The 19773-nt window shown below is 37.0% G+C and overlaps 1 protein-coding gene across 1 annotated transcript; it reads left to right on the forward strand.

Annotated features, from left to right (window-relative positions):
- The first annotated feature begins 329 nt into the window (after nucleotides 1–329).
- On the forward strand, nucleotides 330–2381 carry LOC142341394 (glutamate dehydrogenase, mitochondrial-like). The gene has a single exon (XM_075392324.1). It carries the CDS (start codon nucleotides 496–498, stop codon nucleotides 2146–2148), a length of 1653 nt encoding a protein of 550 aa, XP_075248439.1. The 5' UTR covers nucleotides 330–495; the 3' UTR covers nucleotides 2149–2381.
- Nucleotides 2382–19773: the final 17392 nt, after the last annotated feature.

Here is a 19773-nt window from a genome sequence, read left to right on the forward strand (position 1 = left end):
AAGTGCTTTTGATCTGTAAACCCGCCTCTTCAGTTTCTTTTACACTATCCATACGCCTCAAATAAATAAACTAATTCATTTTATAATCTCCGATTATTCTCTTCTCTGCTTGAATCAGAAATAGAGTTAATCAGGTGATTTTGTTCGACCTTGTGGTCATTCAAGCTACCATCTCAAAATAGCAAAGCAACACCCCCTGAACGAACCAATCGTATATCAGATATTCTGCAGTAGATATATCGCGCGTGGTGTTTATTGTCTTCTATGTTTGACCATAACGAGCTGTTAATATATGTGCACTTATTATTACATAGCGAATGAGATAAAATACCACTTTTGGACATACAGCTACAGTTTGTTTAGTTTGGCGTTTTTGTATATCATCAATTAGCTTCAGATTAAATTTTATATCTCCTTCTTCAGATTAAATACATCAAAGCGGTACTAGTATCGTACCATTTTTGAAAACGCTAACTCAATTTTCAGATTGCAATAATGTTGAAGTCATCTTTAATCCGCGGAACCTCTTTAATCGGCAGGTACAACTCAGTTGGTGCTGCCGGTAGAACAGCAAATAGTTTCATATCAAAGCCGAGTTTAACTCGAAGCAGTAACGTCCAGAATTCACGTAGACTCTTGAGTTCGGATACCAGCGACGGTAATGTCAATTTTTATCAAATGGTCCAGGGCTATGTAGAAAATGCAGCATCAATCATGGAGCACAAAATGGCCGAATCGAGATCGATACCAGGAGAAACTCAGGAAAAGAAATTGGATTACATTCGAGGACTGTTGAATGTGATTAAACCGTGCAATAATGTCATACAGCTAACATTTCCTCTTAGAAGAGACAATGGAACTACTGAAACAGTGACAGGATACAGAGCTCAACATTCAGAGCACAGGACGCCTTGTAAAGGAGGAATCAGATACAGTGAACATGTGGACATCGAAGAAGTGAAAGCACTCGCAGCCTTGATGACTTTCAAATGTGCCGTTGTTGACGTACCCTTTGGAGGTGCTAAAGCTGGAATCAAAATAAATCCTAGGAACTACTCACTCAACGAGCTGGAAAAGATTACGCGAAGGTTTACTTGCGAGTTGGCAAACAAAGGATTTATTGGACCAGGTGTGGACGTTCCGGCACCTGACATGGGAACTGGGGAGAGGGAGATGAGTTGGATTGCTGATACCTTTAAAGCTACCTCAGGTCACAAAGACATCAACGCATACGCCTGTGTAACAGGCAAACCAATCAAAATGGGAGGAATCCATGGCCGAATATCGGCCACGGGACGTGGAGTGTTTCACGGAATTGATAACTTTGTCAATGAACCCAAATTCATGAACGCAATCGGTCACAAAACTGGGATCAAAGATCAAACGGTCGTTATTCAGGGCTTTGGAAATGTAGGAATGCACTCAATGCGATATCTGCACAGGTGGGGTGCTAAAGTGATTGGAATTCAGGAACATGATGGGTCGATCTTCAACGAGAACGGAATAGACCCTGCAGCACTGGAACAGTACCACATCGCAAATGGTACCATTGTTGGCTTCCCAGATGCTAAGCCATACACCAAGGAGTCTATGCTCACAGAAAAGTGTGACATTTTGGTACCTGCAGCTATTGAAAAAGTAATCACCGCTGAAAATGCACCTCATATTCAAGCCAAAATAGTAGCGGAAGCCGCGAATGGTCCAATAACGCCAGAAGCTGACAGGATTCTGCGTGAAAGGAATGTGTTGGTAATTCCAGACTTGTATTTGAATGCGGGTGGTGTGACGGTTTCGTATTTCGAATGGCTCAAGAATTTGAACCATGTCAGTTATGGCCGCTTGACTTTTAAATATGAAAGGGAATCGAACTACCATCTACTTGACAGCGTACAGGAGAGTTTGGAGAAGAAATTGAATGATACTATTGAAGTGAAGCCAAACGCAGCTTTCCTGCAGCGAATCAGAGGTGCGAGTGAGAAAGATATAGTGCACAGTGGGCTGTCTTACACCATGGAAAGGTCGGCACGCCAGATTATGACCAGTTGTGAATTGTACAATCTGGGAATTGACCTGAGAACTGCTGCCTACATCAATGCCATAGAAAAGATCTTCCAAGTGTACCAGGTTGCGGGACTCACTTTTGTGTAACATCTGTTCGGGGCTACCTTTTATTTGCATATCGAGATCCAGACGTGTGGTTGTGGTTGTGAAGGTTTGCAAAATGCAGTTTGAAGAAATGAGACAACTAAGATGTCCAAAACTGACGACTTTTTAATGTCATCCAAGGAATAGTTAAATTATACTTTATGCCAAATATGTAGTTACTATTCATATTTTTCCTTCTTTTACTAAATCGAAAGACAATTGAATTGTTTCACTCATTTTTTCTGTGAATTACCGATGATCTTGTACTTGAGAACGAGCGAACCTGACCCTCCGAGGAACTTTAAAAAATGAGCGCTGACGAGAGAAGAACGCAACAGCTCAGCTTTAAAGTATTTTGAGTTCTGTTTGATGTTTTCCAATCAAAGTCATGGCATTCATTTTAAAAAAAAGTACTTTTTCAAAATAATATTTTGAAATGTGCTCGAATTATATCTTTTTGAATTGGAACTAACTATTTGCTTGTTAAAATACCAGCCGTTGCTGTGATCCCCGAAACAAGAGCCAGGCAGAATTGCTTACATCTATGTCACTTCCAAACGTTTGACTTTAAAATGATCGCATTGAGTGCATTTGACTTAAAAAAATTATTCGGAATCAGGGTGACGGAATTGAACTAATAGAACTCGGTGAAATGTTCATTTGTATTTGACAGCTTTAAAAAGTTCAATTTATGTTCCGAAAAGCTACTTATCCATTAATTTAATTTTAATAATTATTCTACGTTTTACAAAATTACATTAAGTTAAACAGAGCCTTTGTACATCAAAAGTGTCTGTACGTTTATGATACTTTTTCACGTACGAGTAAATGAATCATTTGAATTCTCTAACTATTTTAATTCTCTAAACTCTCTATAGCTCTCTACTTTGAATGAAGAAAGTTTGCTCAGGTTGTTTTGATCACTACAACTATTAATCATATCCATTTTCAAATTACCTTGCTGTTGTATCACAAGAAAGGCGAAGAATTAACAAGTTATTGCTGATAATCTTTGAACAACTTATTTACTTTAATGTTGTCCGCTGCAACTTAAACGAAAACAACTGTTTTTTTTTCTAACGTATTTAAGCCGGCGACAATGACTCAAAAACAGCCAGTTCTTTTTCGACAAGTAAAAAAAATTTTCTGTGGCCAGTCGTTTACTAAAGGATTGTAGCATTTTTGTGTCTGCTGTGTTTTAGATACAGTTCTAGCAATCTCAAACTTTACTATTAGGGAAGCCAATTATTTTAATCCCTCTGCGTGCTTTCAATTTTTATTGGATAGGGGTACCAGAAAGAAGCTCTTGGTTTTGTAAGTAAGACCACGTCAATTAAATTCTTCGAAAATTTAGTATCAAAAAGCTAATGAAGAACTAAATTGATAACATCGGGTTTAATGCAAATTGTGAAATCTAAACATTGGTAAGAATTTTCAGAAACAACGAATAATCTGCTTTTTTTCCGGATTTTGCTGTCTCAACGGGTTTACTCTGTCCACGAAGTGCATTCGATTTTTGGCTTGAATGAAAGCATTGAATTTCTCAGAACCACCGAGTTCATACCCGGAACATAGTAACATAGTAAATCAGCGCTGAATCATAGTATATCTCTGTCGGTTTTTTTTACTATGATCAGATTATGATCATGTTACATTTTACTATGAAATGAGTATTTTCAGAAAACAGTGATATGACCCCCCACGCCACAGCATTTCAGTACCGAAACGTTGAATTTCAATTGCACATCATCAGCCGAACTGTATGTTTTCGTTGAGCTAAAACAAAGACATTCATACAAAATTCCGTTACAATCTGAAACAAAAAGCATAAAAATCTGCAATTTCGGGCTCAATTTGTCAGTTTCCAGCGTTTATATACTGGTTTTGGCGTCTTTTAACTGGTTTGGCGGGTATTTTTTCTGATACGTTCCTTAATACGTTACTTAATACTGTTAATACGTTACTTGCAACGTCTTAAGATTGTAAGCCGTCGTCATGCTCAAAAACGTATCGTCCAAAATTTCAGTTTTTGAAATTTTCGCAATTTTTCATGATTTTCCTATGAACATCATGGGAATCAGAGCCAAGGATGCCCTTAGGATACACTGATACAGTACTAGGCCGACGACATACAATTGGAATACAATGTTTCAGTACTGACTTACTATGGGACGAGGGTCGGGGTAGCTACCAAGCAATGAACTATAGAAAATAGGATAAGTAAATTAAGCGGGGATTGTTACACAGCTCTTCAATATGTAGCTGGACACAAAAGTGCTAAAACAAAAGATTGAAGTTGTTTGACTAAGTGAAATCTCGGATAATGTGACAAGTCATGAAACTTATTGCGCAAAGAAGAAATCTACCTGAGTAATAGCCCACGCATTTCAAATTTAAAGAGCAGAGAAAACAAAAAGTTTGGCATCCACTGCTTCTCACAAGAATTCTTCCAACAAATCATACAATTTCAATGGAGGAATTTAACATTTTTATAAGGTGAAATGTATTAATGGAGATCAGACATGGAAAACGAGTAATAGTTATTAAGCCGATTGTAGGTTTGCAAAATGTTTATACAATATACATTTGCCGTAACCGTTAAAAATTTGTTCCGTTCTAAGTTTCCAAGAGCAACAAATAGTAACCTTGAATTCTACATTCCAAGAAAATTTGAAATAATTTTGTTTGAAAAATGCATGTCCTTTTTGTAAGATGAAAGAGTCGCAACAATCAAGGTTAGAGTTGGTTATCTAAACTTTTTTTGGAAATCGACATCAGAGAAAATTCAAAACACAATTCTTTAGTCTTTACCTAAAACAGCGGCTTCAAATAGACAAAGAATTTCTTCCCTCTTAAAAATAAAATCCCGGCTGGTTGTCGGAAATTAGCCACGGTTGATTCTCATAGCCTTTTTGTGACTGAGCGAAGCAGAAAAGAGAATGAATTTTGTGATTTTTTTCTGTACAATGATTTCAAGAATATTTTGATTTTTTTTCGATGTGGTTTTTAGGCTGAAGCTTGCTAGTAGAATCACAGAAGCGTAACATTAGCCCACAATAAAAATTCAAATAGAGGTGATGCAAAATAATTAAAAGAAGGGTGAAAGCAAATAAGGTGAAAGAAACGTTTTTCGGATAATATTTTTTAAAAAACATAGCATGCCAGTCCTGAATTACAATTCGGAAGAGATGAAGAAACAGATGACAGCAATCAGCCTCCTTAAAAGAGCAGCCTCCGATAGTGAATGAATCACAAGTCAAGACGTCTATGAAAGTAAACAGGACACGAAGAATTTTAAAATTTTTTAAAAATATAATCGAGGTTTTGTCCAACAACGTCAAATTCGAAAAACCATTGCACAAAGGGAGTATAGAGAACGAACGCCAACTTTGCAGAAAACCACAGAGACGAAGTAAAAGTGCAAGAATTATTTGGCAAAAACTTGTTTTACGATTTCATTGAAAATGCAAAGAAAACCTGAACTCTTCCTTTTTTGGACTACGTATAGATGGATGTCAATTTCAATTTTAAAAATTGGTCAGCCATGTATTAAAAGAAGCAACAGATGCAGACAACACAAAAATGCAAAAAAATTTTAAATTGTTTCTCAAAGTCAAAAGTATTAAAAATCAGCTGAAAATCTTCAGTGGATTCAATTAAACCTAATTAAAAAGTAAATTGGACTTATTTTAATGACTGCCACTGACCCTCAGTAACAATTTCGAAAACGGGCAGAATCCATACATTCGTAAGCATTTTTCAAAGAAGTGAAAATTATAGCTATAAACAGAACAATTAAGTCCATCCTTTGGTGGATAATTAGAGAACCTAGAAACATGTCATTAGTGAGACTAAGTGACAGAACTGCCAGAAATCGGAAATTTCTGAAAACAAACTGTCATTTTTTTGAAACCTTTAATTGGAACAGAAAACTTAATTTAAAACAAAATTGCCAAGTAAAATGGCCAGTGAGAGGAATCTGAATTTGCAGGTCAACTAGACAACATAAAAAGCGACAAAATGCAAAAAATCCAAAAGGCATGTTAAAGTGGCGAGAACCGTTAGAGTTTATTTGAAGCTTTTAAATTTTATCAATTTGTGAATTACATAAAGCTGTCTACAATGAGGCTAAACGATTAAAAAACAAGAGGAACCCTTCAAAAATTTTCAAATTTTTCAAAAACATCTAGTTTCAACCGTTTCATTTCTGTTCAATTAAGTAAATTATTTTGAATAAACCTGAACGGAGAGCCACTGACAGCACTCATTAATGAAACTAAATAACAAAACTCGAAATACTAAAAAATCATTTTTTATGACAAATATCGTTTAAGTCCTGAAAATTAGTATTTGAACTTTTTGGGGTTTCAGCAACTTAAACTATGCATTATTAGAACAGACTTATCATCTTTCAAAACTATTTCTGCAAAACATAAAGCGAAAACAACAAAAATACAAAAATAGAAGCCACAGCCACAAGTGAAAAAAATTAGATCTCAGAAACCAAAGAACTGTTAAACACCTTTGTCTCATTTGACTTAAGAATAGTTTGAAACAATGTCAGGCCAGATTGCTACTCGTTTTTCACTTTTCTTACTACTCCGAGTTGATTCAAAGTAGTACTCCCATTTCACTTTTCATTGACAACAAAATGTTAAAAACTTGAAGAGATCTTTGAGGAAAGACATCCCATCAATACAATTCATATTTTTTCAACTGTAGGAAACAGAGGGATCTTTCCGTTTTTTCCACCAGTTTAGTCGCCCAAGGGGCCGTTGCCAATTTTTTAATTATTTTCTTTGTAATTACACGTGCCCAATAACTAGACCTGAAATAAAATGAAACTGAAAAAACCTACGGGGGCGGAAAAGGAAAAGATGCAAACAAAGCATGGAATGTCCTGAATTACAAACTAAAGAATTCAATACAATTAAGTGTGTCCTATTTTTTCATAAGATCACTGAAACAGCCCGATAAACGATTTACGATTTTTTTTCTCAAAATTTGCAAAAAAAAAGACGGTTCACTTACCACCAAAAACTTGGCTGCTAAAATTACGTGATTTCTAAGTTCTTTTGAACGTGTTTTCTAAGGAACTTGAAGCCGATTGCAATATTTAATCCGACAAGGACTTTGAGAAAGGTCGTCGCTACCTGGACGCAGAACCTTAGACTGTTTCAGGGAAAACCCAAGCGGCAGGCAGGGTAAATAGTGAAGAAATGGAAATCGACTTGTTCTAGAGAAGCAGAATAGGAACCGATGATCGAAGAAAACTTCTGCACACCGTTTACTATTTACTCGTCGCAAAGTTCCTTGCCTTTCTATCTCGTCAGAAATTTAAGGCAGGCGTTGATGTAAAAACAAAAAGTGAAGAAATGAATCGTAAGGAAATGATCGTGTACCGTGAAACGGACTCGAAGAATTATGAAGGCGGCATAAAAGACAACAAACACATGCCCAAAGTTGTTCAAATTCATAAAAATTGCGGTTGTTTCTGCCGGGTTTATCATCCAAATTGTATCACCTAAATTCCAGCACGCCCCAAGTACTTCTACTGCAGGCCGAATTCAAACTTTAGTTGTAACGTTTTGTTTGAGGAATCACCAGTTGGATAAATATATCTTGATGGTATAATGAAAGTAATAGCTTCAGAAGCCGGTGGGATACATCTATTTTTGATAAGACGACTGCTGCGTCTAGTTTGATGGATAAATATTTCCCAGAGGTTTCAGTGAAAAATTTTAACGGCTATGAAAGTACCTCTGCCTTGCAAGATTATGTTTGTTCTAACTCGGTGCTAAAACCAACCTGAAAAGCCCTAGCGTCACCCTTGATGCCTTGATGCATCTGAAGAAGAAAGATTGGGCGAAAAACATAATCATAAGATGAAAATGAACGGATGCTTTTTCTATAATCAACTAAAGACTATTCATATCTCAACCAACTGTCAAGGAAACAAGGTTGATATAAATTCTTCTCACAGAAAAATGATTATTGAAGACGAGACTTCAAATATTCCGAAACAAAAGTTATCGACAAATTGTATGCGAACAATGACTTGGACGCCGATTGAGCTTTCGAACGAGAACTGGTTTTGTTTGGCGAGCGTGAAGAGCTTAATGAACCAAAAACAGAAAAAAAACCACTGAAATTAACACAAAGAAAAAACGAGCTGTTGAAGAAGTAGTCCTTAGAAAAATGCTGACTTACAATTTAAGAATTATCTTTTTGAGTTCTGAGCAGCCAAATTGGGATCAAAAGAAATGAACAACTAAGACTTTTTTGAAGAATATAATAAACTGTTCAGAGGAGCCTCACTTTTTTCGTCTAACCCTTTAAGTTTTTATCCTCAAAAACGGGATAAACAGTTAACGACCGCGGAGGGCATTAAGTGATTAAACAGATATTTTAGAACCCAGCCATTGAGCTCTTCTTGCCTTAGGTATCCCAGAACTATACTCCAACGTATACTAAGAGACTAGTAATGCCTAAGGCTCTAAGAGAGCTGCTCATCGCAGCATTGCTTTTTTGCTAACTGATTCAAATTTTATTTGCGTCAGTAAACCAAAAGGCAAAAAATATCTCACATGATGCATGCACCAATATTCTTCATTCACTGCACTGTCGTTCTTGGTTTATTTTCAGTTTTGTGCATAAAAATGACACCCAGGCTAAAGTCAGCGATCTAAGACAGGTAATGGCCAGACCAACTTGCGTCGCAGACAGTGGGGCTTCAGACCGACACCATACCCAAAAATAGGTGATGACCAGACCCAACAGACTTTGGCCACCATTGATCAGACCCAACAGATTTTGGCCACCATTGGCCAGACAATGGAATTTGTCTGGACCAATGGCCAGACGAAACAGACCATGAGCCAGACCATCGGCCAGACCCAATTAAACGTGCAGAAGAATCCAGTGAAATTTATAATTTATTCGGAAATAACGGAAATTAGTTTCATGAAGTAGTCTAATCATCTAGAAGTAAATGTTGGTTAGCGAAGATTGGCTATTATTTTGAAAAACAGTCAATGCAGCACACATTTATACAATAGGGGACCGGCTCTTCTTTTGGGTAGACCTCTTGGCCTTGAATGTGGGTGTTGGCCAGACCAAAAAGTCTAAGCGTGCAGAAGAATTGACCAGACCAAACAGACTGAAATTTGGGCATTGACCAGACGAAACAGGCTGAAATGTGGGTATTGACAAAAAAACAGACCAAAATGTGGGTATTGGCGAGATCAAAGAGTCCAAAATGTGGGTAATAGCCAGATCAGACAGAACAAAAATTGTTATTAGACAGACGCAAGACACGACTGACATTTTTTTCAGACCATTTAATCGGGTCGCACTGGATCCCCATGTTCGCGACCCAAGTCGGTCTGACCAATACTTTCTTGGGTCGTGGACCTCATCATGGGCATAGATAGAACTGCACTGACCAGACCAACTTGGGTTGTGGACATGCGTCTGGTGTGAATCAAGCTAAAAGTCAAGTCTTCCGCGTTGCCAATACCAACTTATTGTCTGTTCGATCTGGCCGATGCCTACATTTTGGTGTGTTTGGTCTGACCAAGACCTACACTTTGTCTTTATTTCATAACTTTGATTAAGAGGCACTAACAAGATAAATGGCTCCAAATCAGAGTCCGAACAATCTATGTGGACCGTTCAAAGCTTAAAAGTTAAGCATAAACAAGTGCCTGTACATTGGGAAAAAAATGTAAATTTGTGCTGAGTTGATTGTTCTTCTATACAACAACCAGTCTTTCAAAGTCTTTATCTTGTTAATCAAAATGTATATAAATGGGTAACTTCTCTGCACTGATTTTCTACGTTCTTTAAATCGACAATTACTTTTTCTTTAAAATCAAATCAAAATGGTTCTGCTCGGCGCAAAAAGTGAAACGAAAATTTGAATTTTTTTGTAATTGTAATTTGTCTAGGGGATATAAATTGATGTGAGAGTGAGGGGGTAAAGTGATCTAAAATTGGGGCTGCAATGGGAGGACTTTGGAGGAATTACACCCCCGCCGCCGCCCCCGGCTAAAAATGCGATGTGAAAGTGGCCTGCAATGGGCTGCAATGGAAGGAAATTATAGGAATTACCCCTTGAATCCAATGGGCTACGATGGGAGGAATTTTGAGGGATTACACCTTGGCAAAAATGCAAAGTAAGAGTAGACTGTAATTGAAGGATTTTGCAGAGGTACCCCCTGACCAATATTGCGATGCATGATGGGGCTACAATGGGAGGAACTTTGAGGAAATAACCCTGACCAAAAACGCTATGTAATAGTGGCTGCAATGGAAGGATGTTTGAGGAATTGCCCCCCCCCCCGGTTAAACATTTGATGTAAGAGTGTGCTGAAATGGGCTGTATTGGGTGAAAATTTGAGGAATCACCGTCCCACTGACTAAAATTGTAAAGTAAGAGAAGGCTGAAATGGGCAAGTTTTTAGGAAATTACGCCCTGACCAAACATGCCATTTAAGAGTGGGCTGCAATGGGCTGCAACGGGAGGATTTTTGCGGAATTACACCTGACCAAAGTTGAGACTAAAGAGTTGGATGCAATGGGTTGAAATGGGAGGTCTTTTGAGGAATTGTTCCCAATCTAAGAATTGAGCTTACAAGGGTGGTAAAATGATGTAAGAGTGAGGGGTTTTTTCTTCAGAAGGGGTGAAATTGTGTAGGAATTGGGCTGCCAATAAGTTAATTGATGTGAGAGTGAGGAGTAGTTTGTTGGAATATATGTAGTTCTATCAAATATCATTCACATACACGGACCATTAAGAATTCGCAGGCATTAATAATTTGGAGGCTAAAGAGAACCAGCTGAGGCTACAGAGGTTGTGGGTTCAAGAATGCCAGTCTTCGACTATGGTTGGCTGAAACATTGTAAGAATAGGCTTTTCAGTGGGGTTAAATGATGAAGTTGTGTGTGTGTGGGGGGGGGGTTACTTGTTGAGAGGGTGTTAAATGGTGTAAGAGTGGGTCTGCCAAGTGGGGTAAAACGATGTAGGAAGGAGGCTGCAATTGGAGGATTTTTAAGAAAATCTCAAAACTCTTACACTTTTGGGCTGCAATGGCCAGGCGGGCGGGTGTAAAATGTTGTAAAGGTTGTGAAAGCTCTCTCTTACACACACAAGCACGAACACTCAGTCATACAAACACACTAACACACACATACATTCACAAACACATACACACACATACAAACACCCATACACACATATGCACTCTAATAGGCGAAAACATACACACACATGCACACATACATCTACAGAGGCATACACAATAACACACTTACATATATTCTCACACACAAACACACATACAAAAACATATATTAAGCAAATAGACACATATACATAGAAACACCCATATACACACATGCACATATACATACGCACACACGAACTTAAACATTTATACACACAAATACACACATACACACATATACACAAAAACATGCACACCAACATACATATTTAATTATTACTTTTTTCAGGGAAGTTTGAGAAACTTTCAATTAACAGTGGGTAGATCTAAACTATTTTTGAGGACGTCAAGTCGTAGACAATTGCTGCAAATCAAGGTGTAGATACTCCGCCAACGTTTTTTCGAGAGACAAACGAGGCGGAAAATGTTTTAACCTACAACACCATTTACCTTTTTTGTCACCATTTAAATAGGGGATCTCTTCCGTTTGTGCCTCTCCCCACTACGTTATGCTCCCCCAGTTACAGAGCAAGTGACATTACATAGTAAATCATCACGTAAAAATACGGCATGTTGGTCCAGGGGTGCGAATATATACATCCACTAAGCCGGGGAGGGGGGCACAAACGGAAAAGGTCCCAGATAGGATTGGTAATGTTTCATAAACCCGAATTGCAAATACTTCGATGGAAAACTTAGGGATGTTAGATATTGATACGGAATGAATAGTCATACTGGCACGATGAATGAATGATTGAGTGAAATTTTTTCCACGCAACAAAATGTAACAGTGGGGCTGCAATGGGAAGATTGTTTAGAAAAGTGCATCAATTTTTTACATCTTTTTGGGTTGCGATGGACTCCCGAGAGGGCAAAACGATATAATGGTAAAGGTAAATAATAAATTGTTAGATATGATGTAGGAGTGAAGGATAATTTAACCCCTACTCATACAAATTTTATGTCTGTTAAGGGGGTAAAGTGATGTAAGTGTTTTCTGAAAATGGAGAAACTACACTCAGATTGTAACATCCTTTTAACCTCCTTGTTAGACCAAAAAGATCGAAGGAGGCCGTTTATGTTATTTTCTACACCTTCACTCTTACATAATTGTACACCCGTTGGCAGCTCATTGCAGCTCAAAAAATGAAAGAGGTTTGAGCTGCCTTTCTTTGCGAAAAATGCTCCTATTACAACCCCACTCTTACTTTCTTACATTTCTATGGGCGGAAAAATTCGAAATGAACGGGTCTTGCCAAAAACTGCAATTCGTTTTGGTTTGGTTCGTTTGATTCCACAATGTCAGCAACCCAAGTTGATCTGTGTAATGCCTGTTTGGGGTTGCAGACCACACCCAGGGAGAAGTAGTCGTATTTACAACTTTGTTATTTGTTGATGATGCATCACTTCGAGTGTTCAAATATTTAGAAAGCAGTAGTCGCCTTGAGATGGCAGGGACAACTTTATTGGTTTCAGATGTTACCTCATAAAGTCTCCTTAGGCCCTAAAGGTCACATAAGAATCTTCATTCCCCTTTGAAAAGATTGTTTCAAAAACTCAGAAACTTTTTAGTTCAATTGTCAGACACAATTGTTACATTTTTTTTGCAAACGAAAGAAAAACAAAAAAAGAATTGACTGGAGTAAATAATTAGTGTGACCAAAGATGAAAACTGAGTGACATTTTATCCTGCCTGAAAAGGACGCAAGTGTTAACAAAGAAAATGTATTCAAGGAAAACTTTACATTTTACAGTCAAATACTAACGTTTGTTGAAAAAAATTTGTACATTCTTAGCAGCCTTGCCTTTTTTTTGGAAGAATGAGATCAGTTTGATTAGAGGAAAGCGCTTTTTTTCAAAGCAGTAGCCTTGAGATCAGTAATTTTTGCTGCTTTTTACTCATGTTTTGAAACGTCAATGCTTTTGAGTGAAAAATTTTGTATAGAAGCAATTAAACAGGCAGCAGACAGCAGTTGAGAGGCCAAATTACTTTTAAACAACTATTCTCAACAATCTTTTTCAAATCAGATGGCAAAAAATTGATCAATACTTTGGACCCATAGCCTCCGCAAAGTCTTCTGTCTTATATATTTTGGGCTGTAATTGGCTGCCAGGGGGTAAAATGATTAACGAATGAGGGTTTAAAGATAAATTCAACTCCTATTCTTACATTTTTTGGTCTATAAAGGGGTAAATTGATTTAAGAGATTGGGGAAAATAGAGAAACTACACCCAGACTCGTTTCACATCCTTTTATCCCCTTGGACAGACCAAAAAGATGTAAGAAAGGATTATTTATCCTTAAAATAATTCTTCGTACTTGGTTTTAGCTCATTGCAGCACCAAAAAAATTTTGAGCTGCATTTTTCTGAAAGAAAATCTTCCCATTGCAGCATCACACTTTTATGGGCGAAATACTCGAAATGGTTGGGTGTCGCCAAAAACTTCAATTGCTTTTTTGGTTTGGCGCGTTTCGTCCAGCTTGTCCGCGACCCAAATTGATCAAGGTAACATCTATTTTGCGTTGCAGATCTTATCCCGAGGGTAGTCATATTTACAAAACGTTTTTTTCACTTGATTTATTTTTGATGATGAATCAATTCAAGATTGTCGATGCCAATATTATAAAACTTGAAACTCTTCCCGCCAAGAAAGTGGAAATTTATATGTCCAATTATAGCTTGTGAAGCAGAGAGTTTGTGACAAAACTCTGAATATGAATTCGTATCTCGGAAAATGTTTTTTCTAGAAACGTGTTATCTATGCTTCGAGCAGATAGTATTTCGGCGTATTTTTAGTACGATCGATAAACAATTCTCATAAGCCTTTTTTCTTGCTCAGAAGATTTTTTTCACCTGCTCTATTCAATATAATTGAGGTTTATCGATGACTTTTTTTGCAGATTGAGGAATATTACCAGTGGAGTAATTCTAGTTTATCCAGTTGTTGGAAATCTAAGAGTTTTATATGTTAGAGGAATTCTGTCCCGGATTATTCTATGACCATGGGTATTTTATAATAATGGCTGCTTTTTAAGGACAAAACAATTTGAATATATGGAAAGATCAAAATCAAAACACGGGACCTTTTTGGGAAGTTTAGGAATTCAACGGTCACCTTGAGAACGCATTGAACTTTTTTTGTTCAGTTTTTTACTTTACCTCAGAAAATTGCCCTAGGTCTCGGACGTCACCTGAGAAGTACCAATCCCACTTCAAAAAAAGATTTGATTTAGTAACTCAAAAATCTTTGTGCAGAAAATGAGAAAAGAAGCAACTGCTAATTTTCTGTAAGTTTTTGGCGACCTTCCAAATTTTCAGACACAGTAGTTACGGATTTTATGCAAATTTCTGTTAACAGATTTGACAGCAAACAAAGTTTAATTGCGCCGAAGAAACTTAGTGACATTCTATCGTGTTTGAAAAGGACACGAGAGTTAGCAAAACAGCTGCAAAAAATGTTTTTAAAGAAAACTTTATCCTTTCAGAATCAAATGAAGTTTTTTTTGAAAAAAAATGACTCAATTTTAGTAGCCCTATTTTTTTCTGGCATTGATATCATTTTTGTGATTATGAGAGAGTGTTTTTTTAAAGTAGTAGAATTGAATCTAGTAATCACAACAAAAAATTTTTGCGGCTTTTTGACAAAGTTTTGAAAAGTGAATGCGAATCGATCCAAAAAAATGAATACAGACAATCAAAAATGCAAAAGTTAATTGCCAAATCAATTTTGAGGTCTTTTTTTCAAAAATTTTTCAAATAGGCAAAGTTTTTTCAATATTTCGGCAATATAGCTTCTGCAAAGCGTAGTTTGTTCCTTAATTTGTCTTCTGTCTTAGCAGTTACAGCTAAAGTTCTCTTTCTGCTGGATACAGACCATACCAAGTAGATGAAGGATTCTTTCCAAATTTTACAGTTGTCACCGACTGTCACAAAAGAGACAATTTTTTTTGGGAAAAGTGATGTCAGGCACCACTTTCAAGGCTGATTGAATGTGGCTTCAGACGTTTTTTTTTTACAAAAAATGGTGATTCGTTTTGGTATTCTAAACAGCACAGACAGAAAACACTGTTGACCAGAAAAGACCACCCTACAAAAAGAAATTTTTTTACAAGCCACGTATTTTTTGGCCAGTACCCAGTGGTGCCTCAACGCATCGCCTTTTTGAGTTCCTGAAATTAGTAAAATCATTCCTTCTACGATTTGCCCCACGGACATTAAAAGTTCGATAGTTCTTCATTTGTTGAGGTATCATGTATACATCTACAAATAATTGATAATAAATTACAAAAGCAAAAGCCCCTGTTCTGATATAACAATTGTTTGAGTCCAACTTAGATTTTTGGTCAACAATTTGCCTTGCTATACAAAAAAAAACTAATAATTTTTCTACTGAATTATCTCCACGCTAAATCAGCTGAGTTTTGTTAACAAAAAGGCAACTAATTGGGTCGGATGAAAAAACAATCGGTTCACGTTCCCACCTTCGGGAGTTTGCTTTTGTTTCAAAAAAAACTAATGAATGTAACTTTATTTAAATCTAGTAATTTTTACAAGAAAAATCTGGATTACCTGCTCTAAATTTTGCATTACTCTTTTGCGCTTTATCTCCCTCAACCCGCAAAGTTTGCCTCGACATGAATTTTCACGTTGTTTTTACTTTTCTGTGAAAGAGAAAAACCCAATAAAGGCAAAAGGATGAAAACAACAGGTGAGTTTAAAGAATCCGATGGATCTTCTACAAATTGTATTTTCACCGAGAAGTTTTAGAAGGACAACTTAACTAATCAATAATATAAAAGAGACAAAAGAACAAGAAAAAAACCAATGGAAAAGTGTTCTTCGAACACTCTCATCCCAGCACAGTTCCACCATTAGCAGAAAAACAGTCAAAGCTTCTCGCTTAACTGCAGAAGTACAAACATGAGTTCAGTAGCCTGGATGACGTGCATGATGCTTGTCCAAGCGCACACGAGACTATATTAGCGACTGCTCAAAGTAAAGCTCATGTCATCTAGGGCTCAGGGGATCATCGCTAACGTCTAAGTTAGGTCAAAAACATAAAAAGTTTCAGGAAAAAACGTTAAATTTAAAGTTCTGCTTCTGCCAATATAGTGAAACTAACGTAATGCCTGCCATAACTCAACAAAAAGAGCTACTGATAATGCATACCTGCAGCCGTATCATTACGGTAATCAAGTCAGAATGTACAGAAAAGCTCGCAATTACTTATTTTGCCTAACAATGCTCATGGAATTTAAATTGCTGTAAATATCTTCCCTGGTGCCCTTCAAAAAGTAAAACGGTCATATGAAGAACAAAATTATTGTTTTCTGGAATTTCAGCTCTATTGCAGCTTATCCACTGCTTTTCAAAAACTCAAAATAGTTTATCTGGATTGAAATTTCGAATGAACAGAACCAGTCAAACAGCGCCAAACAAACAGCGCCATCAGTTGTTAGACCAAAAACAAAGATCTATGCTCCTCCACGTCTTTTGCCTCTGGAAAACTTGTCCTCAATGTGCAGGTTTTCAGCGAGCAATTTTGTCAAATTCAAACCTGGATGTGTACAGAAAAAATTGACACTTTTCAGTTTCTTCCGCTTGCTAATACAGAAACTGCAATTTCTTCAAATGTAAGGAGCGGTTACCCCCCAACGAATAACAACATTTTGCAAAGGAACAACCGAATTAACTTTGTTACTGCAGAAAACCAATGATATCGAACGAGAACAGAAAAAAACATATATGCTAAGTATTGAAGGCACGTAGAGCCATTTAACATCGTCAATTCCGTCACCACAAAAAGTGTTGATTACATTACAGAAAATCATTAGCCGATAATACACATTCGTGACAAAATAGACACCAAATCTAGCTCTCTGATAACACTTGAAATTGAGAACAACATAGAGCAGGGTCAGTTGTACAGGTTTTGAGAACCAAAGCAAGTAATGGTTACAGTTCCGCATCAGTGACCCAGATAACCAAATTCAGGCCAAAGGTATCCAGCTGATCTTTCACAATTGAACTAGGTAATTAGGAACTAGTTGCGTGGTTTAGCGCTAACATCAACCATCAGTTTTTCATTTTTCTCAATTAACACAATACTTTCCAGGCAACATATGCAAAAAAAACATTGTCAGCCACATTCTAAGTAGCAATCAAGCCATCAAAGTAACTCCATCGTCACTGCTTCAATTTAGTGGCAATCTTTTCCGATACTTTGAATGGATTCACAATTTCTGTCGCATGGTACACAATAATACTGGTACAACTGACACACACCGGTTCACATACTTCAAAAATTTCGTCTCTGGAAAAACAAAACAAATCTTTGAGTCATAATCTTGTAGCCTTTGTATTAAGAAACAGCTCTCAATGAACTGAAGAATCATTTTGAAAACCCAAGTGTTGTAGTGAGCGACTTTATGAATCAAATGTAGTTACGGCGCAGCACTGATTGAAACAAAAGTTTCAGTGCTGTTTTCTCAAGTTTGCTCAGGTCAACATTTTGAAGCCTTGGCTTCCAAGTATAGTTGAAATACTAAAAAAATCAATACTACACAAATTTACGTTACGTTGCCATCAATCGCAAGCTAAACTTTTTTCTATTAGACAACAACCAAATAACATACAGAACTGCACGGATTTTCTACAGCTTGTAACCAGAAGTTGTCCGGTGTTGAACAATACAACGCTGTTTTGCAGCCTACAGCTAAACTGTAAAAAACCGTTTCAAATAGGGAGTGGTTGATCCCAGTAATGATATCCAACAATACGAAGACATACAATGAAACTTAAACAGCAGATAAAGCAAAAAAAATTTTGGCATACTGTCACGATTACCAAAAATGATCCCCATAGGAGCATGATATAATCGTTATCAAAAGCAGGATGTGCACGAATTGTTTTGGTAATAACCAGCTGAGAAATACTTGTACATCACAAATGAACTGTCAAATCTGCATCGGCCGACATCAACCTGCTCTACATAACCCATCAAAACAAATCAAGTGACCTCCAGCAGCTTTCTCAAGACGATTTGTGCAATTCAGTGCGACGCTGCTTTGTCACAGGGCATCTATCAATTGAATTGCCACAAAGTCAAAGCAAGCAACAACACTGTGGCTATGGAAAAATTTTTCAAAATGACAAGTAGCAGAAAACTCAGAGGAGTAGTCTCGATTCTCATTTAAACAATCAATTCCTGCGTAAAACGAAAGCCATCTCCTCTGAAAGTTCGATTTGAACAACATTAAGAAAAGCCAGTGTCTTTTGTCAATGCCTATACATTCGAAGATGAGGGCGGTCATTTCAATTTTTTGCTTAATACAGTAACTAACCTTCTGGCATTTTCTTCCGAAGCGCGAGCATCCGAACTCTAAAAAATAAGTTCCCAAACCAAAAAACCGCTCCCAAAAAAACGCCACTCATTATCACTTCATATAAGTCATTGAAAGGAAGTTTTGAGACAGCTTGTTGATGCACTAAGCACGCAATGAATGTCCCACCGGCCAACAATATTAAACATAATCAATTATCTGACACATATAATAAAATTTGACGTATTCCTTTCCCTCAGGTTGCTGGTGGCAGAGTTGGAGCTATCTTAGCTGTAAAATCTTTTGCAATCGATTTTTGAATCGAAATTATACCCGGAGTCATAAATCAACCCTTGGGTTTGGAATTCAAACTCGGAAAGACCTATGCTTCAAAATTGTTCAGAAAATTACTCGATATAGATAGGGCGATATGAATTCGATTTTCCCTAATAAAACCCTGCAGTTAGGAGAATAATTTCTTGCTGTGATTGGCAAGACGATTCCAAAATGATTTTGCAATGAATGAAAACTATCTGGTGTTGCCTGAACGCATCGCCTTTTTTAGTTCCCTAAAACAGTAAAATGATTTTTCCTACGATTTGCCTTACATATATATAAAGGTAGTTGTTCAGTTCTTGAGTTTTAATATAAATATCTGCTAATTAACTTATAGTAAACAACAAAAGCAAAAGCCTCTGGCCTTGTATAACAATTATTTGAGTCTATCTAATATTATTGGTCAACACTTTGCTTGCTATACAAAAAAATTCTAATAGTTTTTCTGCTGAATTATCTCCACGCTAAATTAGCCAATTTTTGTTAACAAGAAGCAATTGAATGGGTCGGTTGAAAAACAGTTCACGATCGCGGTTCACGATAGCGGTTCACGAAAAACAGTTCACGATCGCAATTTCGCGTGTTTTTTTCAGACATAAATTATTGAATCTAGCTTGAGTATCACTAGTACCGAATCACTGTTTTGGCAAAAAAATTACATCGAGTAAAATATCAAAGAAAAGTTTGGATTACTTGGTCTAAACACTGAATTACTGTTTCGCGCCTCAAATATCTCACCCG

Source organism: Convolutriloba macropyga, chromosome 1 (genome assembly GCF_964194025.1).
Source record: "Convolutriloba macropyga chromosome 1, txConMacr16.3, whole genome shotgun sequence".
Lineage (NCBI taxonomy): Eukaryota > Metazoa > Xenacoelomorpha > Acoela > Convolutidae > Convolutriloba > Convolutriloba macropyga.